Below are 20,035 nucleotides of genomic sequence, written 5' to 3' on the forward strand. Positions count from 1 at the left end.
CCCCCAATTACGCTGGATCCGGTTGAGATTTAAAATAAGAGGTGTGAGTCACAAGGTCCTTCTAAATATGAAGTTTCATGAAGATCCGATCACTCCTTCGTAAGTTAAAAATACGTCATTTTTTCTAATTTTTTAGAATTAACCCCCCCCGCCAATTGTGCTTATTTTTCCCACCAAGTTTCATCCCGATCCCTCCACTCTAAGTGTTTTCCAAGTTTTAGGTTTCCCCCTCCCAACTCCCCCCCTCCGATGTCACCAGATCCGGTCGGGATTTAAAATAAGAGCTCTGAGACAAAATATCCTTCTAAATATCAAATTTCATTGAGATCCGATTACCCGTTCGTAAGTTAAAAATACCTCATTTTTTTCTAATTTTTCAGAATTAACACCCCCCAACTACCCCAAAGACAGCGGATCCGTTCCGGTTATGTCAATCATGTATCTAGGACTTGTGCTTATTTTTCCCACCAAGTTTCATCCCGATTCCTCCACTCTAAGTGTTTTCCAAGTTCTAGGTTCCCCCCCCCCCAATGTCACCAGATCTGTTCGGGATTTAAAATAAGAGCTCCGAGACACGATATTATTCTAAATATCAAATTTCATTGAGATCCGATCACCCGTTCGTAAGTTAAAATACCTCATTTTTTTCTAATTTGTCAGAATTACCCCCCCCCCCCAACTACCCCAAAGAGAGCGGATCCGTTCCAGTTATGTCAAACATGTATCTAGGACTTGTGCTTATTTTTCCCACCAAGTTTCATCCCGATCCCTCCACTCTAAGTGTTTTCCAAGATTTTAGGTTTCCCCCTCCCAACTCCCCCCAATGTCACCAGATCCGGTCAGGATTTAAAATAACAGCTCTGAGACACGATATCCTTCCAAGCATCAAATTTCATTGAGATCTGATCAACCGTTGTAAATTAAAAATACTTCAATTTTTCTATTTTTTCCGAATTAACGGGCCCCCCACTCCCCCACAGATCGTCAAATCGGGAAAGCGACTATTTCTAGTTTAATCTGGTCCGGTCCCTGGTACGCCTGCCAAATTTCATCGTCCTAGCTTACCTGGAAGTGCCTAAAGTAGCAAAACCGGGACCGACAGACCGACAGAATTTGCGACTGCTATATGTCACTTGGTTAATGCCACGTGTCATAAAAATAAATAAATAAAAAGTAAGTATATATATATCTATCTATCTATCTATATATATAAAAATAAGTTGTCTGTCTGTCTGTGGATCAGGTGACGTCATGTTTCTGTGTCGGCTGACGTCATGAAATTAGTTGTCGTCATTTTTGCTATGACGGTGACGCCATTAATGGTATTTAAGACATGCGTTCACAGAAAAATGTTTAATTGTAAAATGACTGAAGAACCTACAATGGCAACAGCCGAGGAAGCTGCTCAAAGAGTCTATGCCAAAAAACTTGTTGCTGATAGAGAAAGTAATAAAAGAAAGCATACCGAGGAATCACAAGAACAGCAAGAAAACAGGCTTGCAGCTGATAGAGAAAGTAAGAAAAGAAAGCGTGCCGAGGAATCACAAGAACAGCAAGAAAACAGGCTTGCGGCTAAAGAACGCAAAACCGCGCAGTTAGATGAAAATCCACCTGGAAAGCGAGAGTCAAAACATATCAAAACTGAAAATGATAGCGATGATGATTGGGTTTGGGATTTTGACTTGGATAAGGTCATCAATGCCTACCAGATTTAAGTTAAAAAACAAAGGTTCGGCGATATGTACTTCATAGTGACGCTGAAAAATAAAGAAGAAAAAAAAACTGAAAAAATGTAAAAAACTAAAAAAAAACTAAAAAGAAAAAACACTCAAAGATAAATTACAGACCGGGACACAAATGACGACCGACACAGAGGGAATATAAATGACGACCAGGAACCTCAAAGAAAAATTACAGACTGGGACACCCGGACACAAATCACGCCCGGGAATATAAATGACGACCGGGACGCAGGGACACAACTACAACGGGGACGCCGGGGGCACAGGCGGGATATATAATTGACGACTGAGACACAGGGATTGTTTGAATAGAAATTACAGACCGGGACACCGGGACACAAATGACGACCGGGACACTCAAAGAGAAAATACAAACTGGGACACCAGGACACAAATGACGACCGGGACACAGGGAATATAAATGCTATTTATATGCACAGACAATGGGACAGCGAAGAATGTTGTATATTCGCATGTTTTACGTAGTTAAAAATATATATTTATATCTATCTCTATTCACAGGTGGGACACAGGGACACAGCTACAATGGCGCGTAACTAATATGGCGCGTAACGACTTACGCGCGCGGGGGGGCTTGGGGGGGCGCGAAGCGCCCCACCAACTAGGTGTTGGGGTGGCGCGAAGCACCACCCCAACAGCTAGTATATATATATATATATATATATATATATATATATATATATATATATATATATATATATATATATATATATATATATATATATATATATATATATATATATATATATATATATATATATATATATATATATATATATATATATATATATATATATATATATATATACAAATAAATTACAATAAAATTACACAGGACTGAAAAACGCAAACATAAAGTTTTCCATTGACTTTTTTTGCAGTTTGGAATCTCCGCTTTTCATTGGATAATTTGGAAATTATTCGGAGTAACTGAGAAACAAAATTTAGGTCTACTAACTGTTCATTGTTCAGCAAATCATAAATAGATAACGTTTTACAATAAATTCAAAAGTCTGATCAGCTTATTTGGCTGCATTCAGGTTTGCTACAAGATATTTCTTTTCTTTCTTTTTCGTGGGATTGCTCGGAATTCAGAAAAAAGAAAGAAAAATAGAAGCAAACCTATGAATATTAGAAATGATCTGATTATATATTTCCTAGTCAAGCATAAAAAGCAATAGAAAACTTTCCTTAACGATTTATAAATACGATTTATAAATTGATTATAAACCGTTATATCAATATACGTTATATCAATATATCAATTTATAAATATATGATTTATAAATTGATATTTCTTGATAATCATGTAATCTAAAAGACAGTGAGATAGAGAAAGAGGGAAAAAGAAAGAGAGAGAGGGGAGATGAGAGAGATGGCGGTAATAATATTACATACAGAGCTTCAAAAAATCCCTAATTCTAAGTAATACTAACATAAATCACAACCATTGTTCTCCTAGTTCATCTGTATCGAATGTTTATGTTCATGAAGTGAAAATAATATAGACCATCTCTCCATTTCATTTTAGTTTGATATTCTCTGTTGCCACGTAGTTCCACCTCACGTATGAATCGTAGATGATTTTCGACCCAAAATTGAAAAAGGGCTAAGTGGGTGCTCCATATAGTCTTATGGCTTTTCTGTCTGTGATTAAAAATTCTTTTCAGCTAATTCAGGTTGGATCCAAATTCGTAAATAACAAAAATGCTTTAAAGAAACACTATTTTTAAATTAAATCATGCCTGAAGACAGCTTTGAGGGGGGGGGTCACTCTCCCGGAACATGTGATCAAACGCACGAAGGTCTGAGTCGTTATGGAAACCACGCTCAAAATTGGTGAAAAATAAAGCCAAATTTGGCTACGCATGCAAGATAAATTATCAGTTCAGTATTTCAGTTTAAACAAAAGACTAAACTAGATCTACGTTGCATGGGCAACATGAGGTGTTGCGGCAACCTTTGCTCGGCTTCGCCGAGTAAAGTGTTGCGAGAGCAACACTTTGGTTTTGTTTCCTCGCTGCGACTAAACGCTGAAGTTGTTAATCTGTAAGGATGCTAAAATACATACTAGGTACACCAACTCGCAAAAGTTGCAAACTCCTCATTGCTAAAGATGATTGTAGCCATACAGCCGATTATTACTTACAAGTCCCCTACATGTCTTACCACTGGAACCAAATTGGTCTTACATCAAATACAACGGAAACAAAAAATAGGTACATCAACTAGTAAGAGTTGCGAACCCTTCATTGCCGAGGATGATTATGAGCTAACAGCCGACTGTTGCTTACAACTCCCCTATATGTCTCACAATTGGTATCGGCCTATTTTTGGTTTCAGTGTGTACCTTACTACTGAAGTTGTCAACCCCTTTAAACTTTCAAACTGGTATATCTCATGAAGGAATTTTTGTACAAAAAAATGGATGACATATACTTTAATCAGCTCATCAAAAGCTATCGACTGCCGTCGAAAAAAAAAATCTATCTGTCTTAGTTCAAAAGTTGACTTTTTTGCCGTAGGCCAACTTTCTAACGTCATCACTTAGAAAGGAGCAAAGGATAAACTCTAATTTCTTTAGCAATGAGACAACTTTTAAAGTTTAAGAGGCACATCTGATACCATTTCTCTACCGCAATCCCAAGTGCGAAAAACCGAATGATAAACTCAGCCGAAATCACGGCAGCACTTTCGGACCCGTGGGAAAATGCCGCTTTTTTGCTTCTCTAAGTTTTTCTATTTATCACTCAAAGAAGATATATTGGCTGTGGGGCAGGGTAACTGTCGCATATATTTAACACTTATAGATTTTAGTCCATCTTCAATTTGAAACTGGTGCCTGCCTGCTTGCCTGCTAGAACGGAGCTTTCCACTCGAAAGCAGAAACATGGTTTGATGAAACGAAAGCTTGGCTGCATAACTTCAGATAGTCCTCTCTGACATAGGCTATACAACTCCTCTTCACTTCACACACTATAGGCTCTGGCTCAAGGACAAGCAAAAACCATCCTTTTTGGCCCCAGGCAAGGGTTCTACGAAGCTTTCCAAAATGTAAAGTCATATTCATCAATCCGGCCGAAGGTCCACACTTTCCGTAAAAACCGCAGAGGTTAGGCCCTTACCACTTTCTAGCAATAAGCTGAAATCGGGGTGCTAGGAACAAAAAAAAAAAAAAAAAAACACGACAAAACCAAAGTGTTGCTCTCGCAACACAATTAGAAGGATTTACTAGATTACTAAATTAGAAGACTAGATTACTAAATTACTAACTAGATTACTAAATTTACTAAATATAAGAAGTATATTTACTAATTTACTAAATTAAATTTACTAAAGTAAATTTAAATTTACTAAATATAAAAATATATTTATTAAATATAAATTTACTATATTACTAAATATAAGAAGGATTTACAGAGTGCAAAATCATAAATTTACAAGTTCTCACCACATAACTTAGGTTAAAAACAGCGGTAAATCCCGATTAAATAGAAGTTTCGTTTGCATCAAACAGTTCGATCAGCCCTCCTACTTGCCAAAAAACTTAATACTGCACTTCCTTTGTCCTTACGTCTACACCAGCTCCTCCCATTATAAGATGCTCAGATCTAGTTCCATTGATTGTGATAGTGTAAGTGCTAGACACCTACGTAGTGGATCCCCATCTACTGGGGATCTACGATGGGGATTCCCATCTGACATTTACAACTTCTACTTTCAATTCTTCTAAAAGAGCCAATTCTTCTACTTACTTAAATGAAAATCAGATTAGGTTTTCAGATGGGGTGGATTGCCAGTACACTTGTCAAATTTTGACTGATTTTTCATTTAAAGCTATTAAAAAGGGATTCAAGTTACATTTTTTGCCTTAGATCCTTCCAAGACCATTAAGGCAGTTACCAATTCCCGAGCTAATATTTTTTTCTTTTTTTAAGTTACGATGTCACTATTTTAGCAGTTTTTATTCTTAGATGTTGGTATTCAAGTTCAATTTTGCACAGAAGAACGAAAATACGCTTTCCAGAAGTAAAATGCCAGTGCGTTGTAGGGATCTCCATGATATAGAAATCGAGACCTCTGATTTGTTTACGCATTCCCGGATATCTGTTTAAAACTTACGGGCTTCTTGGCAAACTACCCTAGCAGACCTATATACTTGCCTGTTCCTAGTGAGCTTATCTAATTTTCATTCTTTTTCAAATCTTTCTTTTTAGATAACTTCGAAGACCACATTGCCTTTTCATGACGAAAGTATAACAGTTCAAAATAGGGACGAAACCTTTTAATCGACAGTAAACAGATATAAAATTATTAACTGGGTATTTCGAACACATGTACAGTGTTCATCATCAGCAGTAAAAATAAAAAAGTTTTACTGCTAAAAAAGTTTTTTAGTTTTACTGCTGATGATGAATACTGTATATGTGTTCGAAATATCCAGTTAAAAATGTTATATCTGTTCACTGTCGATTAAAAGGTTTCATCCCTATTTTGAACTATTATACTTTCGTAATAGTTTCTTTTGTTTCTTTTATTGCTGCTTAACTTTTGTTTTATATTTACACAAAATGAAAAATGGTAACGGGCCCATATAGTAATGAATAACATGAAGGAAAACAAAATTCAATTATATCAAATAGGTCAATCAAATACGAATAATCATGGAAGTATCTGAAAATTCACTTTTATGTCAGTTCCAGGTAGGAAAACGTTGTATGTTTAATGCCTGAAAGATGATGCATGGCAATGCATCATGGAAGATGATTTCTGGACAGCAGACGAGATTTCTTGGGAAAACAGGGGAGTCAAAAAACTCCTCCTAATATGGCATTGGCAAAATGAAATTCCTTTTGACAAAAAAAAAGATTTTTTGGGAGTAAGGATTTTTTCATTTTCCACACAGTGGTTAAGCGTATAATTTTTTCCTCGGAGTTACAACGCTTCAAACAAAAACCGGAAATACGGCAATAATATTGAAGGTTTTTAAGATTAAATTCCTATATCTTTCTTTTTCTACCTTTCTAATTTGAACATCATGGTTGAATTTTTGGCTTTTGATAGTAACAGGTAATAAACGTACCGGCCTTTGGTCGTAAATTGTCCTAAAAATGCAGTTAAAGAAACATTGACCCCCCCCCCTCCAGACAGAAAATTTCCTTTTGGTCATTGGATGGGTCCAAAATCCTTAACCCCATCCCTCTAATTCGTATACCTGAGTAGAGGCAATCGGAGAGGGTCCAATTTATTTTTGTGGACCGTTGAGGAACTTAGAAAAGATTTTTTTATATGTATAATTTAACAAAAAGTAGACTCTTTTGGACTGAATTGAACTGTGAGTTCAATTGAAGGACTTTTATTGTCATAAATAATAAACTTACCGGCCTTTCCTTTTCGTCAGTGAGAGGGTATTCTGGAGCCCATCCATCAGCAAATACTGGGTGATACGGTGAAACATACCCCTTCCATTTCTCCCTGAAATAAAAATAGAAGCACTTCAAAAACAACCTATTAATACCCTCATCAGTTAAGATGAACAAGATTTTTGAACTATCAAATTATTCATTGTTTAGTAAAAGAAATTTAAATAAAGGGATAATATTCAAACAAAACAAAATTAAACCATGGGCAGAAATAGAACTTGTTGAGCAGGTTTTAAACTATTTCAGGCGGAGGGTGTCCAAATAACGAACTATCTTTAAGGTATAATAAATTGCAAGCAAAAAGTGTATATTTAGACGGTACTTCCAACATTTCACGTGGGAGAGGAGTCTGACATCAAAGGTCATCGACCTCCTCTACTCAACTTTCAGATATAATGTCGATGCATTTATAGAAATAAAAGCAACAAAAACAAAGCGTAAAGGGACAAAACGAAAATGTATTTAGTTAGGATAAACCTACACGTAAAATAAGAAGTAATTTGGTTTTTATTCAATTTCTGGTGGTTTTTAAAATAATGCTGGGAAATTCGCCTCCCCCTCCAAGAGGATCCCAACTCTCTTACGAAAATACCTCCCTGGAATAGTCCAATTGAAACATATAGATAGACATTCATTTGTAGCTGAAAACAAAATTAGGTTCAAAGATTTATTACCAGGTTTTAGCCCCCCCCCCCCAAAAAAAAAAAAAACAACTAAGTCGCAAAAACGTAACAAAAATGTATAGAAATACATTTTCACCGAGTTTTAAAAAAGATAATTTCTCATTAAAACACTGTATATACAAAGTATACACTATAAAGCACTATACAGAATGAATAATCCTGAATAGGAGATATGCTGCCTCCACCTCCTTTATACCAACCTCCTTATACAACCCAATCTTTATACCATCTCCTTAACTTGTACCTTACTGAAAGTTCATTTCAAACATATCAGATATATGTGGTTGATTAAGATAAAATTACCACGACAGAACAGGTTAATCTTAACGGATAATTTTGAATTTGGTAAAGATGGCGCTTTTGGAGCTTAAAAAAACACAAAAAAGAATCCAAGAGGCGAATTATAAACCCTTTAAGAGACTTGATTGACGCTTTCTAAAATAAATAAACACTTATGCAAAAAGACAAACCTAGGAACCTGCCAAGCTTCGCCCAACGAATGCCACAATTCAGTTTCTTTGGAGGTAAGGCAGTTTGTTAGCAGTTCAACAGCTTCTACTGTCAAAAGTGGCGAAATAACTCTTGCTGGGAGGTTGGGCTCCAGTTGAGCATCTCTTGAAGCATCAATTATCAGCGCCAAGGGAGTAAATAGAAAGTGAACCAGCTCAGGAGCATTTGGATCATGAATATGAGCCTTTAATTTTGCCTTAAAAATAAAATATTGTTTTAGTCTTCTTGGACACCCCTGTATAAAAGGGGAGGGTGATTTCTTACCCTTGGGTCTGTCGGAGGAGACCCTCAAAAATAAACAAATCAATCAATTTTTGAAAGCTTAAGTTTTCAAAGTATTAGAAAACTAGAATCAAACTCCCTTTTGTATGCCCTTTAGTGAGAGAAATTCTTTAATCTTAAGAATCCAGTCATATATCTAAGAAGAGAAATAGAGAGAGAGGGGGAGACAGAGGGGGAGAGAGAGGTGAGAGAGAGGGGAAGAGGGAGTGTGAGAGAGGAGGGAAGGGAGAACTTTAAAATTAAAATCCATCATAACAGACTTACCAATTACTGGCTAGCTATCCGAAAGAAAAGAAAATGTTTACTCACTTGTTGGTTCATCATTAAATAATAATGAAAGCAAAAACTAGATTTTTGGACCCAAATGGTCAGCAGCTATTCGACGTATCGTCGCAACAAAGTAAAATATTTCTCTTTAAGATTTTTTTTTCTTTGTTGTAGTGGTATTCAGCCCCCAGCCACGGGCCACGTGAGGCTCGTAATGGTTCTGAATACAGCAAGACAAGAAATAAGAATTTAATAAACATAACAATTTGTTGATTAAATATTGGGTTTTAGTAGAGCTTTTCACGACTCAACTAAACCTCCATTTTTGGCTTATGTGCACTTATTACTATTAAGCTAGTTACTTGTTAAAACTTATGAATATGCACCCATTAGTAAGTGAATTACTTATTAGCACTAATAGTAAAGCATAAGTAATAGTAGTAGACGCTAATAGTAAAAGTCGCAGTACTAAGTCGGCAGTAATAATGCATTTATTGTTACTTATTTACTTGATTGCTACAATTTCAATCTCCATGAAGCTCAGCTTCAGCAGTATTTTAAATCACAGCATACCTTTTTTGAACTCACTATTTTTTCATGTTTTACCTTGCATTATAACGAGTCAAAACCTATTATTTTCATTTTTGTACCTTGACTTGTCTGTGTGCACCAGATCCGATGAGGAGAAGTGACCCCTGGAAAATACTCCTAGACGTTGATAGGATACTCCCCCAATCTTTAGATTTTAACAACAAGTCAAATTGTCAGAGGCTTATATGCTTCATGAGAGGTAGGAACATTGACCACGACTGAGACAAAACTGCCTCGCTACTAAGTATAATTTTATGAGGTATGTTATTTTGAAATCGGCGCTCCGACAACAGAAGATTTGCTAGATGTTTTCCAGAGAAATTGCATACGGATTGTATTGGGTACCCGGCTGACTGACTGTATTTCATACAGAAGGCTATAAGAAAAGTGTGGTTCAATCCCGGTTTCTAGGGCTATAATGAGAAAAATATTGAGATGGCTGGGGCACGTTCTGCGAATGAAGGATGACATATCGCCAAAGATTGTCCATTTCGGCCAATCGTCTAAGGCTAAACAGAAAGCAGGTCGTCCTTGGTTGGGGTGGGAGAATGTCGTAAAGAAACATTCAAGGGAAATGGTAACTTTCTAGGAGGGTGTAAAGAGGAAGGCTTTGAATAGATTAGGATGTAGGAACGTACAAAGTTGTCTTAACCTTAGGCGCCTTGGTGCTTCGATGAGTTGTTGTTATGAGTAGTATTATATTCTTCTTCTTCTGTTTCAGCAAACTTGGGCTTTTAAGTCAAAACGCTTCAGCCCTTTGCCTGTTGACTCGCTCTGTCAGTTGAAATGAGCTACCGCATTGATTACTCCTTATTTATCTTGAATCTGCTTAGATATCTTGCACTAAATCTTTTGATTCTAGGAGTTGAAATATCAGAGGATATAACATTGAGTTCCATGGAGCTGACCATGTTCCATGGTCAGCTAGACTCTTAGCTGATAGCGAGATTTTGTGGTGTCAGAAGCACTTTAACAGTTTACATTGCAGAGTGTGTTGTACAAATGTCTGCATATTACATTCAAATAGGCAATGGTCAATTGTTTCATTTCTTTATATTGCAATGTCTGCAAAGAGGGGATGAGGGAATTGAGCCACTTGAATTAGGAAACTGATACGAAAACGCCTGAAACTTTAGCCCAGGGCTTCTTAAACTTTTTTATATAGCGACCCCCTTCAAGCTTAGGAAATTTTAAACGACCCCCTCCTCCATATAATGAAATATATATTAACCATAGATGCAGATGTAATATCGCACTATTTTACAATGTAAATAAAATAAGGATTAAAGAATATGTACCCATTCATTTCACATATATATAATTGGAAACGTTGACGGGATATTGGTCGTAATAAAACACAATAAATAGAATGACATAAAACTACATATATATATATATATATATATATATATATATATATATATATATATATATATATATATATATATATATATATATATATATATATATATATTCAATAGAAAAAATAAACTTTTGTAACTTTTTAATAAAAACATATTATTGACATCAAACAATATTAATGTGACGGATGTGATTGTTTATTTTACACAAATAATTAAATCTAGGCTCAATTTGAGTTAGTGCAGATCATAATAAATTTTCAACATTTATTAAAGTTGAACGGTATTTTGATTTATGTAAGTTAATGTGGAAAAGGCTGATTCACATAAATATGTTGTACAAAATGGCAGTAGTTTGTTCATTGCCATTTCCGATAGTAGGGGATATTCTGATTTGGTTTCTATCCAAAATTCATGCACAGGCACTTGAGAAAATCTGAGTCGCAAGGTAGTCTCACTTGTTAATTTGGCAAATTCTTCTTGTGCTTTTAAGTTTAAAAAATTAATTTCTTCCATTTCAATTGAAATGGATTGCAAATCCATTGTTGCATATCGATATCATTGGGAAAATACCTATGCATGTAAACTTCCATATCCTTCAAATGATTAACTGTATTAATTTTCGTAATGATTAATGATTGGATTAATGATTAATTTTTGTTATAGGAGTATCTTTTTTTGAAATATTGTTACTAATTAGTATGGTTACTAAATATATGTCAGTAAATGGAAACATTTTGAGCGATCCACTCTGTTCTTCCATATAACAAATTTTTTAACAAAGGCCTCAAGTTTATTTTTTAACATAAAAAAATTAACGCAGACTCCCTGCATTGATAAATTCATATAATTGATTTTATCAAAAATATCTGCCAAATAACACAGCTTAAGAAGCCATAAATTATCGTGAAAATAATCGGCCAAATTAGAATTTTGCTCTGTTAGAAATATAAGAACTTCATCTTTTAAAGTTAGTAATCGTTTCAAACTTCGACCTCCTGATAGCCACCTAACTTCAGCATGTAGCAATAAACTTGTATAATCCGGATCCATATCAATGCACACATTTTTAAACAATCGACTATTAAGTGCTCAACTTTTAATAAAGTTAATGATTCTGACTGCATCAAAAAACACAGTGTTTAATTCTGGTGCAATTTTTTTAACAGCAAGTACCTCGGTGAATCATACAATGTGTAAATGTAATATGATCATTTCCAGCTTTAACAAATGCTGTAAAACCAAGATCTTGTCCGGTCATTGCTGCAGCACCGTCTGTGCACACACCAATACAATTTTTCCAATTTAATCCTTCTTTTTCAAAAAACTCATTTACTTTTCTATATATATCTTTTCCACGAGTATGACCTTCCAGAGGACGACAAAACAGTATATGTTCATGAATGCATCCCTCATAAATATATCTTACAAAAAGTAACAACTGTGCCATTTTTGAAATGTCTGTTGACTCGTCCAGTTACATTGCAAACTTTGAGCTGTCTTTAAGCCTCATAAGAAGCTGTTGAAATTGATCATTGCTAATGTCTGAAATTCTTTTGGACAGAGTGTCATTTGATAATGGAATTTTACTAATTTCAGCAGCATACTGTTTTCCATGAACAATTTCAGACATTCTTATAGCTGCAGGTAGTAAAAGTTGCTCTCCAATAGTAAAAGGCTTTTTCGTTTTTGCTATTAAATACGAAACTTCATACGATGCCAATAGATATTTATCATTCAAAGTAACATACTTCTCCAAAGTGTTCTTTTCTTTATTTGATGTTTGCAAAAGAGGCTCAAAATATTCTATTGGCTTTTTTGATAACGTTGCATGTTTAGTAATCAAATGTCGTTGCAGTTTTGACGGTTTCATGCTTTCTGCAGCCAAAACTTCTTTGCCAATTAAGCACACTGGTTGTTCTTCATTGTTGTGAGAAGAGCATGTGAAGCCATATTGCAAATATGATTCGTCATATTTGCTTTTTTTGTTTTGCTAGAAGTCGGATTTGAAGCACTGCAACTTGGTTGTGACGGCGTGGAAGACTTATTAGTTGGAATTTTAATTAGCCATTTATCCATGATGGTTAAATAATAATAAATAATTAAACAAAATGTAGTTGAACTTTAACGTAATAATTAAAAACACCAACTGAAAATTACACAGTAAATACACACATGTCACTACAAAGACAAAGCTGAGTCCAAACTGAAGTACAAACAGTATGTGTAAGCTGTAAGGCGACGTGGCGTCTGGGTACTTATAATCACTAAGTTATCTTGCAAACACTGACGCCGGCGGCCAGACATCAATGTTGAAGGTTCAGTTGAAAATCGAGGAGCGCGTTGTATTTATTATTTTAAATGCTACTTCCATATTTTCATTTATAGGCCCTACATAACCGTTTTGCATTGCCACTTTTTCAAAAAAAAAGTTATAATAAAATTACAATAATATTTTGTATGATTTTTATTTGTATTTATATTTGTACGTAGTGTGTATACTAATTTTAAAATTTTATTTATAATGATTGAAAAGTATCAGATCTTTGCGACCCCCTTTAAGTAGTCTCGCGACCCCCCTGGGGGTCGCGACCCACAGATTAAGAAGCCCTGCTTTAGCCTATTTGAGCCAGAACAAATTCAATGACAAATTTAGAAAGGTGCTTATTGGGGAAGGGAGATAAAATTGGTTTATTCTTATTTAACATTATCTCTGATAATCTGCGGCGACATATGTCTTTAATCGATATAATTATTATTTAAAAATGCATTACAATTTCTACAGTTTTCAAAAAATCTAAACCAGCGAGCAACCATTTTCCTTGTTTACCCTCTCTTGGTTTTTTATGCCAGTTTGATTACTTTATAAACCCTAATAGTTTTAATTGTTTTTAGTCTTTTGACATGTTGAATCAAGTATCTGTCAATCTTGACCAGTCTTATCATAGATTTTTTTGTGATTGTATTCACAAAAATTGTGATTGTGATTGTGTTCGAGTCTGAAATATGAATGAGCTTGTGATAATCATTTTTGGAAACAAATCTCATCTTATCTAAATTGCTGCAATTAAAATTTAAAACCCTTAAATTTACTCTGAGAAAGGACGATTGGTTTTGAGAGGTAAAATTTTTTCTTTATATTGTCATTTTCAGGGAGCATTCTAAATCAAAAATTTTGCGGCGAACAAAGTACTAAAAATGATTAGGATATTTTTCATAGATTCTCAAGAAAACTATCAGCTTCTATAGAAACGTTTTAAAGTCTTAATTGAGCTTTGTTCAAAAATCATGAAAACCTGAGAGAATCTATTTAATTTTGATAAAAATAAAATATTATGTATATTGTCATTCTCTGTTGAACAGAACTTTGATACTCGGAAATCCGTAGATATCTTTGACAAGATCTTCAATATTTTCAAGATCAAGTAGACATAGGATACTGTGGGTATTGTATACTTAAACCAACAAATTTAACTATACACTTTAAAAGATAAAAGAATTCCAGTGTTCCAGAAGACAATCATCATTCATGATAAATAACAATTTGTTATTGCTGGCGTTCCAAAATACCAGATAATTCAAAAATTTGGTTTACATCATCTATTTTAGATGCTGAAAGAACTGAAATTCGGCTCTTTTTTAATTATTAGATTTTGAATTTTTAGTTATCAGTCACTTTTGGATGGTGCTGATAATAAATAATTAATTAAGGATAATAGGTTTTTAGAGCACACCCTAAAAAGATAAAGTAGGCATGCTACTGCGGTTATTGTATACTTAAACCTGCAAATTTAACTATAGAATTCAAAAGATAAAAAAAATCCAGCGTTCCAGAAGACAATCACCGTTAATAATAAGTAATAATTTGTTATTGCAGGCGTTCCAAAATACCAGATGATTCAAAAAATTGATTTATATCATCTATTTTAGATGCTGAAAGAACTAAAATCAGCTCTTTTTTTATTTTTAGAGTTTGAATTTGTAGTTATCGGTCACTTTTTGATGGTGCTAATAATAAATAATTAATTAATGATAATAGGTTTTTAGAGCACACCTTAAAAAGATAAAGCAGGCATGGTACTGCGGGTATTGTATAATTAAACCTATGAATTTAACTATAGAATTCAAAAGATAAAAAAAAATCCAGCGTTCCAGAAGACAATCACCGTTAATAATAAGAAATAATTTGTTATTGCAGGCGTTCCAAAATACCAGATGATTCAAAAATTCGATTTATATCATCTATTTTAGATGCTGAAAGAACTAAAATAAGCTCTTTTTTTTAATTTTTAGATTTTGAATTTGTAGTTATTAGTCACTTTTTGATGGTGCTAATAATAAATAATTAATTAATGATAATAGGTTTTTAGAGCACACCCTAAAAAGATAAAGCAGGCATGGTACTGCGGGTATTGTATAATTAAACCTACGAATTAAACTATAAACTTTAAAAGATAAAAAAAATTATTCAAAATTGAATCTTGAGGTTGAAATAGAAGAACAGAATAGTTTTATTTATACAAGCAATCATAGTTTAGAATAAAAATTCTAACTAAATGGCACTAGTACTTACAACGAAAACAAGAAAAACACGAGACTATAACTTATTAAACACTGACTTGTAAAAAGGAACCAGCGAAAAGGCGAAACGTTTTGTTCTTGGAGTAGGCAATTCCAGTTTCACTTTATTAACCGACCTTCTGGTTACCTTGTTCCTGATAACTGGTGGTAGAATCCCTCTATGTTTTTCACTCCTAAGAGGAAATTGGCCAAGTTTGCAGATCAAACCCAAACGACGTTTGTGAAGGAACAGTAGTTATAGAACACATGATGTCGATTCATAACTAACATATGCGACTAAAATAATAACTTTAAAGGCTCTTTTTGGTAGTGACTCAAGTTGATAACTTAGGTAACTTGTGTTGTTGACTTGAGGCTCCCATACAGAACAAGCGTACTCGAAATTGGTCGGATGTACGTAGGATAAGTCGTCTTAAGTTGGGACACAGAAAAGCCGAAACGACACAGTAAAATAGTGTACGTGTACGCATTGCACCGTTAGAATTTTTAGCGATTTCACCAACATAAGTACTAAAACAAGCAGTCAACGCTGAATGTGACACCGCGAATTACAGCCGAAGATATACTAGGATATGGCAGAGGAGGGCTGACAAAGTCCCTCTTAAGTGGAGCAAAGCGAAGGATTTTGGTTTTTCCTTCATTAATTTGAAGGCTACCGCTAGTACATTGTTCTTTAAAGTTGTTCATTATTGCATCACTGAATTGGGGAACTGCCTGAGAGCTTTCAACGAGATATTTCAGAAGAACTGAAAAGTCGTCCAAGTACTTAAACCTGTCCTCGAGCTCAGAAAGGAAAAAGTTTATGACTGATAAAAACAACAGCGCTGCAAGTTTCGTGCCTTGTGAAGCACCACACGTGAGCTCAGCCCATTCGGAGTTGGTGTCTCCAGGGAAAAGACTGTAGACGTACTGAAAACGGTCTTGCCAAAAAATCGATCACTAAAAGGAAAATATGCTTGCGTGCACTCATTGCGCGTGAATTTTTGACAGCTATGAAATGGTGAATAAGGTCAAAGCCTCTTCGGTAATGGTCGACAATCGCACTTCCTCGGTCAAACCACTCGACAATAAGGTGATACATTCCCACTAAGTAAACAGTTGTGCAGCTTCCTTTCAATCATCCGTACTGATATTGGTCAAGAGAAGAAGAAATCTGTGACATCAGCTCGCGGTATATATACATTTCTGTCACCTTAAACAGGTTCGGGGGTTATTGAGATAGGTCGGTGTTGGTCGCAAGATTCGGGACCCTTAACTTTGGGTATGACGCGAACGTACGCCCTCTTCCAAGCACTAGGGAACACTAACTCCTGGAAACACTGGTTATTAACGTAAGAGAGAGGCTTGGCAAGGAAAATAGCGAATTCATGCAACGACTCTAAAGAAAGCTCGCCAAGGTAGGACGCACAGTTCCTATTTAGCTTTTCAAATTTCTTGTAAACGGCAAACTCGGAAATTTCACCTATATCGGAGACTCGATTTCTGAATAGGTGATTGACGGAAAGGTGGTACAGACGACAACAAAAAGGAGTTCACTTCCGTAGCCGATAACAAGGTACCATCCTCTTTCAATACCCTTAAGACCCTGGGTGCCGTTTTACCAGAAAGTCTTTTTTACTGACGAATGACATTTCTGTGGATCTGTCATAAGTATGGGCAAAATTTTGTCCTTCACATATTGTCTCTTCGCTCGCCTGTTCAGTTTGACAATATGCCTCCGCAACTTGGCTGAAAGAACTGAACCGCTATGGCTGTGAAGGCGGCAGCGATTCTTAATTAGGTGCTTGAGGTCGCTTGCGACCCATGGTTTATCAGTATCTGTAAAGGCAATGACTAGTCGGGAAACAAGCATGGAACTTCTCCAGAAGAAGGCAATTTAGCTTACTGACTTTGACGTTGATGTCCAGCTCGAAGTAAATGTCATCAAAATTGTAGTTGCCGATCCAGAGACCAAACGTAGAAATTGAATCTCTTATTAGTGGTCGTATAGTAGTTTCGACTCGTTTGGTTTTGGGGATTGCTTAATTTAATTCCAGAAAATTATGAAATGATCATAGTAGTCTGTAAGATTCGTTAAGATCAAGTCAAGTATACTGCCACTCTGATGGGTCTGTATTGCAGCAAAATGCCGCAAATATAAGACACTGGAAACCCATTGTTTGTTTGTCTGATCAAAGTCACCCGCAATCACAAAGGCAGGAGAGTCATACTTTTGGCGCATTTTGTCTACGAAAAACTGTATGTGCTCAATAACCCTCTGGCGCTATTTATAAAAGTCCAAATTGTTGTAAACTACAAAAAGTAGATGGCGCCACCACCAAGTAAGGTGAATAAAATTCAAATAGGGTGATCTTCTCGTATTTAATTTGCATGACAATAGCACTAAGCAAGGTCAGGAACACTAAGTCTTTGGTTAGTTACAACGTCACTACAGAAATTTCCGAAAAACCAGCACAAAACAAGTTAAACTGAGATGACGAGGCTCAGCTGTTTCATAGCGCCCACAGCCCCATCCCATCTTCCATCGTCTCATTATAAGGGTTGATATTGTCAAAAAAAAATTGTAGAAGTTTAAAATCAGAGTTTGTATCATAAATAAGTAATAAATTATAATTAATTAATATAATAAAATAAAATATTATCCAGTAGAACAACTTTATCACATGCCACCCAAGAGTCCACGTAACGCAGATACCAATCTCTTGAATCTCTACCTTTGACTGAAAGTGCTATGCGAGGTTGAGGGCTAATCATTCGATGTTACCTGTGTTTACCCCTCGGATTTAACGAGTCGTGATCACTCAATTCACTTGATGGAGGATTAACCAAAAAAGCGATATAACAGGAGGTGAGGTTATGAGAAACAGCAACACCATGTTTATTAATAGCAAACTTCGTCATTCCTAGTTCTGGTCGATGTTGTATCTTCTTTAATTATTTACAATATTTCCGTAACATGACCGAAGACGCTAGAAAAATATAAACAAGAGAATATATCACACACAGCTAAAAAAAAAATCCAAAAGAAATCAAATAATCAACTTGGTACAAATACGGTCCTGTACGACAAAAGCCATCTGATTTCTGAAGGCAAGTGCCCCGTGTTCGTCGGTATTGTTTTCAGTCCAACTTTGGTTACCGTTTTCTATGGAAGCAGTTTGATTTATTCTTTTATATATATATATAGTATATACAGAAAAGAAAACAGTAGGTAAGAAGCATAAAAGAAAAGTAAGGACAAGATAAAGGCAAAATAAAACATAATAAATAAATAATTAAAAAGGGGTAAAAACAATAAGTAATTGAAAAATAAGTAAAGAGCAAAAAAAGAAAAGAAAAGTAACAAGCACATAAAACGATATTTACTTCGATATTTCGATATTTACTTAAATGCTTTGCTTAATTTTTATTAACAAGTACAAAAACAACTATATTTAACTTGGAACGTAAGTGAATACAAGAAATTATCTAAAAAAAAACAGATATTGAAGGTCAGTCAAACTTACCAAAAGATTAAAGGAAAGTTTAAATTTCTGCAATGTGTCTACGAAGTCTTTTTCTGGCGGTGCCCTGGCACGAACGGCTATTATACCATCACCATGGTCCTTTTTTTTCGACTTGCGCGATCTAAAACAAAATATGTGGATATTGCTTCTTACGATAACCAAGATAATTAATATTCTTGCAATAAAATATGCCAAAAAAGACCTATTTATTAATCCTTAAATGGTCGGTTGAGATCTAACAGATCCCATTATAGGATGAGATTTCACGTCTAAGGTCTATTATCATAGTCACAGCAACAGCTGCAACCTAGTAAAGAATACGATTCAAAAAGCCAATATTCTCATGTGCTATAGCAGATAGAAGGAATTCGCTGCATTTCTTTAAGGTAATAAACTACACGGGGTTGGGGTCTGATAGACCCCACCCGACCAAAAGTGCAGTTTTCACATTTTGGCATTCCTTAATACTTTAAAAATTTAGCTAATTCTATGTTTTTAATGATTGTCAGATCCTGTCAAGAAAAAAATAGTGTTCTGTTTGAAACTAGGTCTACTGTGAAGCTTGAAGTGTTTCAACAAGTTTTCTTTACTCGCTTATGTTTTCCTGTGCATACTCTAGAAACACAGTACGTGATAGAAGAGCTATAAGATTCTCAATTATTTCATAAATGTTTTGACAAAATCTAGAATCCAACATCGAGAACAAGAGCTTCAAACCTAGTGTAACATTTGCTTGGGCTTAGAGGTTCAGCTGGAGAAATGAAGGAGATCTACCATTGAGGAGGTCTAAGACCTCTTCATAACCTCCAAGATGATTCAGAAGCTTGTTTACCACACAAATGCTATGAATGCTAACAATCGGTAACTTTGTACTTTTCGTGTTTTTGATAAAGAATACCTTGCTTAACGCAGTCAATATTAGTGAAATGCGTGCTGTTATTGGCCTTCTGTACCTGGCTGGTCTCTTCCAAGTAAGGGAACAAAACAAGGATTGTGAAAGCCATTTTGATTTTTGACGGTTTATTTTGGCTACCAGGTGTGTCAAAGGTTCCTTTTTATTGAGTACCA

The 20,035-nt window shown here is 35.2% G+C and overlaps 1 protein-coding gene across 1 annotated transcript in view; it reads right to left on the reverse strand.

The window, feature by feature from the left end:
• Positions 1–20,035, reverse strand: part of LOC136032732 (epidermal growth factor receptor kinase substrate 8-like) — a 110,439-nt gene that overhangs the window by 49,075 nt on the left and 41,329 nt on the right. Inside the window, exons 7-9 of the mRNA XM_065713056.1 lie at positions 18,968–19,088; positions 8,340–8,575; positions 7,145–7,238 (exon numbers count right to left, since the gene is read on the reverse strand). Coding sequence (XP_065569128.1) covers positions 7,145–7,238; positions 8,340–8,575; positions 18,968–19,088 — 451 coding nt within the window. The remainder of the gene's footprint in view (positions 1–7,144; positions 7,239–8,339; positions 8,576–18,967; positions 19,089–20,035) is intronic.

Source organism: Artemia franciscana, chromosome 11 (genome assembly GCF_032884065.1).
Source record: "Artemia franciscana chromosome 11, ASM3288406v1, whole genome shotgun sequence".
Classification (NCBI taxonomy): domain Eukaryota; kingdom Metazoa; phylum Arthropoda; class Branchiopoda; order Anostraca; family Artemiidae; genus Artemia; species Artemia franciscana.